The sequence below is a fragment of the Haliotis cracherodii genome, unplaced genomic scaffold (genome assembly GCF_022045235.1).
Source record: "Haliotis cracherodii isolate W230 unplaced genomic scaffold, xgHalCrac1.p SCAF_1, whole genome shotgun sequence".
NCBI lineage: Eukaryota > Metazoa > Mollusca > Gastropoda > Lepetellida > Haliotidae > Haliotis > Haliotis cracherodii.
The window spans coordinates 31,409,953-31,421,428 of NW_027266264.1; the positions used below are offsets into that span (position 1 = coordinate 31,409,953).

Sequence of the window (11,476 nt, forward strand, 5' to 3'; positions counted from 1 at the left end):
ATTATTGTTTACACTGGAAACCATGCGGAAGTGCAAGCTCCTCACAGCGATATCCAGTTCGCGGAGCTCTGTGAGAATGAAACGAAGGTGTCACGCGCTGGGAAGGAGCTTGGCGAACCAAAGGGAGATAACTCTAATGATAATTTTCTTTTTCACATTCGGTGCCTTACCTTGTCAACATAAGTTCATACCAAATCAATGTCAGATGAAAGCCACGAGTATTTGTTACTGGTTAGGTCGTAGATCGTAGCCCCCTACTCTTCTCGAAGACACATTTTTATATTGAATGCTAGTTCTTTGGAAGGCTGGTAGATCTATGTGGATTATTGTTATTAAAAAAAATACAGTGCGACAACGAGCTTTGAGGAGTTTAACGACCGACCGCTTCTGCCATTGGTAATTTCGCAGTCGGGGACAGGGGTGTTAATGAAGAATTATGAATAAACATTGTAGTAAGAAAACATCTTTCCCCCCAAAAGTATAACTGGGTAGGGGACGAAACATTTGACATCAGTTATAAAGAAGCAAATGTTTAACTTTGGATTGGGCGTAAGGAAAATAGCATCATACCCTTCTTCGACATCAACATCATCCCCTATTTCAACATCAACATCATACCCTACTTTGACATCAACATCATCCCCTACTTCGACATCAACACCATCCCCTATTTCGACATCAACATCATACCCTACTTCGACATCAACATAATCCCCTACTTCGACATCAACATCATTCCCTATTTCGACATCAACACCATCCCCTATTTCGACATCAACATCATTCCCTATTTCGACATCAACACCATCCCCTACTTCGACATCAAAACCATCCCCTACTTCGGCATAATCATTCCCTACTTTCACATAAACATCATACCCTATTTCGACATCAACATCATACCCTACTTCGACATCAACATCATCCCCTACTTCGACATCAAAACCATCCCCTACTTCGACATCATCATTCCTTACTTCGACATCAACATCATCCCCTATTTCGACATCAACATCATCCCCTACTTCGACATCAACATCATCCCCTACTTCGACATCATCATTCCTTACTTCGACATCAACATCAAACCCTACTTCGACATCAACATCATCCCCTACTTCGACATCAACATCATACCCTACTTCGACATCAACATCATACCCTACTTCGACATCAACACCATCCCCTATTTCGACATCAACATCATGCCCTACTTCGACATCATCATTCCCTACTTCGACATCAACATCATACACGTGACTTGTTCAGGTAGGGAAGTGCGGAAACATGGTTACAAGTCAAAATAGGGAACTGTACCGGACATCATTTCGGTCAACGATGAATGTCAAATTTGGAACTGTTCTCAACATATCTGCCACAAACGTTTTGAAAGCTTTACTGTTGCTAGAACTACTGCATTGTGAGCATTTTGCTGTGCGGAGTTGCGTCCTAGAATCTGATTATTATGGTTTCGCCTTCATTATCAGTCTTGGTTCGTTGTGGATTTTGTAAAGTCGTGAACGTGTACCAGGGTCACTTCGGGCTTTCATTCCACAGTAAACTTGTGAACTACCGTTCAACGTGGCATTTGACCCAGCTCACACACGTACTACATCAAATTGTAGTCACACATGCTGTAAACGGCCGAGTCATCCGTGCTTCCTTTTTATGTAGGCCTATGAGATATGTATCAAAAGAAAGTGTCAACAGTTACCAATATATTTTATTGCATACAGTACACTTAGAAGGTGTACCAAATCGTGTTCAGTAAATGTTTCGACAACGTACACAATTTCCATCGTACAAAATGCAATTCACAATAAAGACCTTAAAATCGACTCGATGCCAGCTTATTATCCACGAAAAACAAAGGAATTTATCAATACGCCATTTTGATTATGAAAGCGTGGACGACAGATCTGATATCAGGACGAGGCTGGGGATCAATGACCAGGCATCACTGGGGCAATGACCTCTTTTCTTGCAGGTGAAATTACTCACACCACTCTGACAGTCGATGGCGTAGTCGCTGTACTTCGCGCAAAGGTCCTTCTCTGAAAACAGTGCTGATCCCTTGCAGTACACGGAGCAACATATCGAGGACAGGTTTAAGCCGAACATTTTTCAGATGTATCTTTAACCCAGGTTTGCTTCATAACTTGAACACAATGAACGACTTTTTTTCCTCTTTTTTTGTCACCAGTCTATGGCATTACGTATTGTTTAGACCCGAGAATGTCCGGGGTAGAGTAAGTCTTCAGCAACCCATGCTTGCCATAAGAGGCGACTAACGGTATCGGGTGGTCAAGCTCGCTGACTTGGTTGATGCATGTCATCATAACTGCTTAGTTTGATGCTCATGATGTCAATCACTGGATTGTCTGGTCCAGACTCGATTATATACAGACCGCCGTTATACGGCTAAAATGAAAATGTCAATTATTTCCACCGCGGTGTAAATATCATCATCGAGGTGGAAATAGTTTTCACCACGGTTAAAATAGTTTTCTGTATTTTCGCTTTTGTTTTTGACATTTTCATTTTAGTTTTAAATATTATCACCGCGGTAGAAATATTAACACCGCGGTAGAAATATTATCACCGCGGTGTAAATATTATCACCGCGGTGGAAATAGTTTTCTGTATTTTCATTTTAGTTTTTGACATTTTCGTTTTTTGTTTTTTGACATTTTTATTTTAGTTTTTGACATTTTCGTTTCACTTTTCAGCGATTCAATATCTTCTTTACACATGATTTATCACATATTTGTAAGACAAAACGTGTTAATTTGCAAAAGGTAACGATAAAAGTAAGTGAAATATTAAAATATGGAAAAACAGACGCCATGTCCCTTATGGGCCACCGTATACTGTGTCACAAATTTTAGACGCAGGCCCCGGAGGATAAAATTGGTCAAAACAGGACGCCTTGTCAGTACCATACTTACGAGTACATGCTGTGCAGAATCTGCTGTGCACTGAAATGTGAATCATTCTGATATGAACGTTGTTGAAATATTTAATCCATGAATAAGTTTCATACTCACAACTTTTCAATACTGCCTCATTTAGAAATAACACTACGGCTCGTAGCACGCCTGGTTCCGTATGCAAGAGCTATAAATTTAAGCACAGCAACAAAACATTATTATTTACCTACATTTATTTTTATATTACAATATTGCTGATAAGCTGCTATGGAAACCCGGGTAGCTACTTAAGTGTGGTTTATGCCGCAGACCAAGATACCCTGTAAAACGGGGTACAATACATGAAAGTAATTCTTTGTGTCCTCCGCAATATTATCTGCATCCTGGTAAAACATCGTATCACCTACTTTTACTGTGACTTGTTAAACCTTAACAAGTAATGGCTATCCTGATATTCTCTACTATGAGGGCAGTGGTTTAATATAAAGTCTACGACGTGCATTGCACAATCCTCTTATCTGCATTACAATAAATCAATAGAACAGAGACTGTGTTTGATTTGTAACCAGAATTTTATTGAGGACGAATATCATTTTGTGCTTATATGCAATGCTTTTAGTGATTTAAGAGCTGAATACATTCCTCCTAAATATTTTACAACCCCTTCTAAAAATAAATTTAATGTTCTTATGTCATCCACTAAACTTTAAAATCATACGAAATCTAGCAGTCTACGTTTACAAAGCTTTTCAACTTCGGTCATAAATACAGTCTAAATATTTATTTGTATATATGCATGTGTATGTATATGAATGTGTATGGATATGGATATATATGTAAAATTGTGGTAATTCTTTTCTCTCCCTCTCTCTCTGTAAATAGTTCTGTGTAATAGGCCTACGGCCTAACACTTTTTGTGAATAAAACAATTACAATAAAACAAAAAGACCAACTGCGCAGCTTCAACACGTGTGCAAACATCCGATATGAGGTATCAGTCACATCATTAAACAGCCCCAACACAAGGCAATGCGGTTTTTTATATAAGACACTTGTTACACAAGTCATTTTGAAATATATCACTTACTAAAGAAATGTGACGTAGAAAGACTTTTATGTTGTAATATTCTCTGTCGATATAGTATGACAAATGTTTATATATCAGAGCGTGCGTTATTCTTAAAGCCGCCTTTATTTGGTTCAAGGATGTGGATATTCAATAGACATGAACCAATACACGATTTTCGGCACGCGTAACGACCAGTTGCAAGGGATTTGAAAAAGGAACCATTTCTGCGTTTCCTCAGTTTTAACCATATGCACGCCTGTCAACGAACAGGGCGACAACCTGACAATGCCACAAAAGGAAAATAAATATGCATAACGTATAATTATGATGTTTAAAAAAAACTATTTCCAAGTGAAAAACGAGTACATGTCGCGTGGTTTTAATTAAAAATGAATAATTAGAGTAAGGTGGTAATGGTAAATCGTTAATCAGTTGTGTGCATCTTTTTGAACAGCATTTAAAGAGGAAACAATTCTTGCAGAAGGACAGACATACATACAGATTACAATGGCTACAAGAGTACAGACATTTGAAAGTACTCATGCAATAAAATATTGCCCTGTTGATACTAGCATTGTGTTGCGAAATCACAGGGGTTGCACTATCATTCCTTCTACACTCAGGATACTAGTAAAAAGTGAGGTCTCTACTTAGTCGAAACAGGTCAAAATACGTTTTTTGTTTAATTGGTTGTAAATAATGTATTTGTCACCTGAGCTGTCCGGGGCATGTTGAACTAAGCTGCCGAGAAACCAGATATACACGTGCACCCATGTTTAATAGAGGCTAGAAAGGAAACAAGCGCGGAATGGTTATTCGATGGTGATATATCTGATACGGGTACCTTAGCTACGTTTTGGACCTTAAGTCTCGGTGACTGTTTTCAGCCTAGTAACATTTTGATAATGTCTTCGGTCCAATCCTATTTTCAAGTGAATATCTTTTTGTCTTGCAATTTATATACATTGTTCTACGGTCTAGATTTTCTTTAATTTATGGTAGACACATGAAGGGCATTTCCAAGTTTGACGCCCCAGTGACAAAAATAATGTCCGATGCAATTCCCTATTTTGACTTGTACCATATGTTCCCGTGTTGGGCGTTAGTCTTGATCCGAGTGCTGGTGTGTGCGCACGCACATGACAGTGAACTGAATAAACGAAAGTCATTCAAACATCTTTGAGTCGTCACCAGATCATTCACATATAAACCAGATCTAAGTTCTTGCTATCGCTGATGAAAGATCTGTGGAAATCTCATTACGGGTCACGTCAAGACGACCTTTCATCCAACCAATCGAAGCGTCGCTTGCCAGACCAGGAAAGTGACAGTCGGAATGTGTCTTCTAATCAAACAACCTCAAAAAGGTCAACACAGGGGATTCCAAACGACAGTTATGGGCTGTACGACTGATTCAGTCAAAATTATCGTCTATCTCTCAATTCAATGGGGTCATATCTACCGCGTACAGTGCTTACTCAATAGACGCTCCATCTTTAGAACTTTATGACGTCAAAAGTCGGTAATGCTCACATGATATCCGCCTACGTGATTTTATTGTGGCTCATTGAAGTGGTTTAAGTATTATGGTGTAAATTACGACTTGGGGTGTGTAAAGCAAACACATATGCAGATTAATATCTTCACTGATCCCTGAATCCCCTCTTTCAAACTACTAAACAAATTAGGCTCAACCGATGCCATATCACTAACCATTTCCGACATAACCAACGAGCTCGAATTTGTTTTCTGATTGTGTCACGGTAGAATGGAGACACACCTAGTGTGTTAAACTTTATAATTTTTTAAGTTTCGAACTTAGATTCGATACCTGTAAATTTCGAACTCAAAACACCCCGCTAAATTGAAAACAAACTTGGTTTATCTCCTGATTTGATACATGCTTCAAAGACTAATACATTAGTTGCTTCATGGGGCATGGTTAGCCCAATCGCAATTCCATGTGCAGAGTTGCGTCCCTTGGCCGTGTCATGATGCTATGATCTAGGGTTCGAATCCCAGTTCACCTTGATTACATGAATGGTCCTTAGACTGTTAGCACCATTCGCGCGCTCTTGGAAATCGCCCATGGATTCTCTAACATAACATGAATACAAATATGCTTGTTCATTTGAACAAGTGACACGAAAAAATTGTCACACTGCTAGTTTCAGAAGGTTAGTTCCAGAAAACAATAACTAAACAGCAGGATATAATTTACTGGATAATTGAGATTCCTAAAGCGAGAAGAACAGATGTTAGACCGAGACTGGGGGTCAATTGTATTGATCTTGACTTCTGTCTGCATGTAGCTGACCTCGACCTTCAACTTACACATCCTCTTTGTTTTTGACAATTGCAGCAATAACCAATGGAACCAATTTGGCAATAACTTGATAGTCGCCGTATTATATTTTGTTGAAATTTTGTTGAACAGTACATTCTCGGAAATAAAGGCTACTATCGTTCCTTTTTTAGGTACTAGCTGTTTCAGAGTTCGTGCTTTATGGTTAGGTGAGGTGAACTGGGTTTAACCTCGCGTCCAAGATTATTGCACGTATATAACGTGTGCATGCACGTGTATGTGTGTGTGTGCCTGCTTGTACTAGTCCGGATTGATGCCGATTTATAGTTCTAGCTCACTGAGATACCATGCCGCAGTTTAACATGAATCCCCCTCTCAGACACAGTATACTGACTACGGACCGACCAGTCATTGTTTTAGCCCCTTAATGCCGAGCGCCTGGCAGGGTAACAACAAGTACCATCTTTTAACGTCTTTTGGTATGACACGGCATGGGATCGAACTCCGGACCTTCCGCTCCCCGGGCGGACGCTCTACCATTAGACCACGGAGGCGGTCTTGCTTTATGGTTAAAACTGTAGCCACTATGTAGAACCACACGTAACAAACATTTTAAAGAACTATTTCCAATGATATCGTTAGTGCCGTTGTTTGAGAAGGATTTATAAAAGTTTCGTTAATTTTGTTGATCTAAACAAAACCCGAAGGAGATTTGCGGTAAGATATCCAGTAACCTTGTTGTAAGAGGCGACCAAGTGATTCGGATGGTCAGACTTTGTGACATCATGTCGTCCTACCCCGAGGGCGTAGGACATTGCTCATATCATCTATCGCTGGTTTGTCTGTGAATGGCTCACTTATTTACAGGTAACGATATAGCCGAAATACACATGTACCTTACTGTGGCGTAAAACAGACAACCACAGAAACGAACACATCATAACAACGAGTGTATTTATGTAACTGTAAAATAATTTATGCCTGACTCCCTGTTATATCTATATACAATCTGCACCCGTGTGCGTACGGCAGTAACGTAAAACCAAACAGTAGAAGTATACAGCAAACATACGTTTCTGGATTTCGTGAAAAGGAAAAAAGCGGTTGAATTAACTTCGGGAAACAAATGTTCACCCCATCAGTTAGATCTGACCAAACCAATTTCTTAAATCAAAATCAATTCTTAAACGAATGCAAGATTTGTGTTGTATTAAGGCAGAACAAAAACTTGTCACAGTTCTGAAAGGAATAACCTTAAGCAAGCCGTAACAACGGGATTTAATGAAAAATGCGTTAAACTTTTTAAAAAAAGTCATAAAATCTGATAATTGAGAGGTGGTACAGTTTAAAATAACTATGACAACAAAAGCTTGAAACCCGTATCTGGCACCTTTCCATTATCTACATATTGTATCAATCTTGTTTGATGATTACCTTTGCGACCAGATCTAGAATATAAAGAAAACAACGTTAATTCTGGGGAATAGCATAGAGGTTAAAGCGTTGGGTTCCAGGGTTCCACTTCCAATATGGGTGCAATGTTTTGTTTGTTGTTGTTTAACGCCGCACTCACCAATATTCCAGCTATATGATGGCGGTCAGTATATAATCGAGTCTGGACCAGACAATCCAGTGATTGACGTTCCCGGAAGTATGATATCGCTGAATGATAAAAGCGGAATAAAGTAAGATAATTCGCTCATGTCTCTTAATACAAATATGGTGTCTGATATATGTGTTACATATATCAAGTTCTGGTCCTGTGGTGTCAATGAGTCCCAATGTACTATACTTGCAGGCCGCACAGGAACCTGGCTCTGAAATCAAGTCATAGCACAAGATGTAAACTATCACAAAGACCAATGCCATACTAGTTGCCTGCACTGAAAAAAACGTTAAGATTCACTATATTGTCTGTCGGGATATCAATGTTTGCGCTCAAAGCTTGCTTGGTATTTCAATTACTTTTCGTCCACACAGATGAGTGAGTAGGCTCAGTTTAGCGCCGCTTTGAACAATATTGTTGAAACCCGTTGAAGCTATTCTCGGTGTGATCTCAATGTACTTTGACTTAAAATATGACCGTCATCGCCCCAAACGATACACAAATTTGGTGACAAAATCATTATAAATTCACCTCTCATTTGAGGTGAGGTGAAATTGGGTTTAACGTCGCGTCCAAGATTATTGCACTTATATAGCGACGTTCATGCCTGTGTGTGTGTGGCTGCTTGTACTAGTCCGGACTGATGCCGATTTGTAGTGAAATAGAATGCGCATGGTGGAGTATATGTACATGTAGTATTACACTGGGCTTCGGAACTCCCAGAGCTGACCACAGAAAAAAATCATTATCACGATCGCGGTCTACTTTGGAATATATAGAGTGGTTATCACGCGAGTGTGTTTGGGGTTTGTAAATATCCCGTATTAGGAATAAACATTGTATAAAGCGAGCCTTGGCGAGGCAAAACAACAATTGCCTACACAAATAGTTTCTACTGGCCTTTCGCGGCAATCCAACGGCCTGTCCACGGGAGTAACTGCCTTTATGAAAAGGAAGCTTGTGAGATAGGATTCAGTTTTGAGTAGTGATTTATACTGTTGATAGTAGATGCACTTTGATGAACTTTCCAAGTTTGGTTGGTTGGTTTGTTGTTTAACGCCGCACACAGCAATAGTCCAGCTATATGACGACGCTCTGTAAATAATCGAGTCTGGATCAGACATTCCAGTGATTGACATCATGAACATCGATCCACGCAATTGGGATATGATGACATGAATCAACCAAGTCAGCGAGCCTGACCAGCCGATCCCGTTAGTCGCCTCTTGCGACAAGCATAGTCGCCTTTTACGGCAAGACCTATTCGATCCCAGATATTCGCGGGTCTAGACTGAACGTCTCTAAGTCTCTATCATGGTCCAAACATGTAAATAAAGCGACAAAACCCTTTCTATATCCAATAGAAATCTCTGCATAAAGCAGGGTCGAATGTACGATTCCGACTATATCATGAGCATGTGTTTAAGAAACTATCTACTAGGTGTTCGCGACAAGGTGAGCACCCGTCACAAACAAATACAAAGGAAAGTCAATAGTTCACCTGAAACAAAACACGGGAACATATGGTACAAGTCAAAATAGGTAATTGCATCGGACATCAATTTTGTCACTGATGCCTCAAGTTTGGAAATGGCCTCCACATGTCTACCATAAAACTTACTGAAAGCTTTAATGAGGCCTTGGATGGTGTAAACCTTGATCAAAAGAGTCGTATGACGCTCTTTGAAACCTACGTAGAAAGAGAATGCTCGGTTGTATCTCAAAAGGCCGCAGCTGCTAGAATATTGCTCGACATGAAAGGAAAGTTGATGTCATCCCTCTTGTTATACAGTCTAGTAGAGAGTGTATTGTCACTTTGAATCTTTATGCATAGATCTAAAAATGAAACAAATGAGGCGGTCTCACTACCTTGCAAGCTAAGAAGATTCTATATGGTGTTTTTAAATGTTTCTCAACACTTCAAGCATTACTATTTCATATATTTTTCAAACTATTTGACACAAAGAAAAGTCCAATTTTCCTTTATGGAACAGAAATATTGGGTGTAAATTGTGAATTGTGTGAACAAATCAAAACTGTACTTGGCCTGTAAGCGCTTCCTGAGTGAAAAGTCTACAACTTCAAATCATGTTGTTAGAGGTGAATGTGGAAGATACCCACTACTTAGTTATGCCTTTAAACGCGTTTCACAATATTGGTGTAAAATTTTATATATGGCTGACTCAAGGTTTTTCAGAAAATCCTATATTTTGTTACCTTATGCCGCGCACAACGGTAAACTAATCTGGACCTCTAAAGATAGAAGTTGGTATTATTATGTTCAGGTTTTGGCTATCTATGGGCTCAACAGTCGACTGTCACGCGTCTTATCAAAATTCTTTCAAAGATTGTAACTACCACACAGTCAGGATAGCACAAAACCATAAGATTACTCATTGTTTAAATTTAGCTTCAATACCGAATTCTATATCTTAGCCCTAACATGTTTAAAACTTAGAAACGCAATGACACACTGTAGATGCTGTTCCCATCGCCTAAGAATTGAATCAGGACGGTTTACCAGAGAAAAGAGAGAAAATTGAATTTTTATTATTTGTTAAGAGAACTACATAGAAAACGAATATCATTATGTTTGTGTGTATAAAACATATGATGATCTTAGAGCCAAAATTAGAGCGCCAACATATTATACCTGTGCTACTAGACACAAGTTTAATGTATTAATGTCGTCCACTTACGACCCATCGATGTACATATAAAAAGCAATGTGTCCAAAAAACAAACTGGCACCCTGAATCTCCGACTCCCTGTATTGACATTATATCGTGGCCTACAATACTGAATGAATAAAGCTGATTGAGTGTATTCTTAGGTCAGGGAAATCAAATATATATACCCCAATCCCACCCCGATTAGAAATATCGACCAATCAGAAAGCTGCTTTCCGATCACACCCATTCTGTGCGGGTCTCTGTTGTCGGCCATTTGCACAATTTGCTTCAAAGTGGCGAGTCGACGGCTTTCAGACAATATTATTTCATAGCAATTAAGAATTGGGTGGTGTCATGTGTTAGAATCGATAGAATAATCGCCCAAGACAAGGCGGATATGACGTGTTTGTGCCTCATTTGCAATTTCATTTTAGAAACAGCGATACAAGACGAGCCGTGATGTAGGAGTGTCTGGTCTTGTGTAAAGATACAATAGAATAGTGCATTTCTGACACTCGTGATGTTAATTTATCTAGAAATAACTGAGCAACGACACAAGGGCATGTGTTTCTGCCCTGGACGCGGCAAAACTCTCAAATTGGACCTCCGATTGCTCTTCCGACAAACCAGACAACGGGATGGGAAACTCTCACGAAGACCAGATGGGTCGCTTGGTGTAGGAGGTGGCAATTTTGAGAGCATTAAAATCAGATCTGTTACTCCGATATGATACCTGTCTGCTTCAAGGTTTTAGGTCAACCCTGAGAGAACTTTGACCGCCCAATCAAAATAAAGGATGCGTTTGTTCATTATGTTGTTCCCGCACTCACGCTTTCAACGAGGCATGCATGACCGCATCAATGTATTCTTTCGCAGCTGACGATGATTGAGTGA

General features: G+C 39.5%; 1 protein-coding gene across 1 annotated transcript; it reads left to right on the top strand.

Annotated features, from left to right (window-relative positions):
- The first annotated feature begins 528 nt into the window (after window positions 1-528).
- LOC139455301 (uncharacterized) lies at window positions 529-1,260 on the top strand. Its single transcript, XM_071236856.1, has 2 exons — window positions 529-646; window positions 914-1,260. The coding sequence occupies exons 1-2, from the start codon at window positions 529-531 to the stop codon at window positions 1,258-1,260; spliced, it is 465 nt and encodes a 154-aa protein (XP_071092957.1).
- The last annotated feature ends 10,216 nt before the right edge of the window (window positions 1,261-11,476 follow it).

What these genes read in the sequence shown, in the direction of transcription:
- LOC139455301 (XM_071236856.1), top strand. Translation starts at nt 529, where the DNA reads ATGTTTAACTTTGGATTGGGCGTAAGGAAAATAGCATCATACCCTTCT. An exon ending in GACATCAACATCATCCCCTA is followed by an intron (nt 647 to 913) that starts CTTCGACATCAA and finishes ACCCTACTTCGA; the next exon opens with CATCAACATCATCCCCTACT.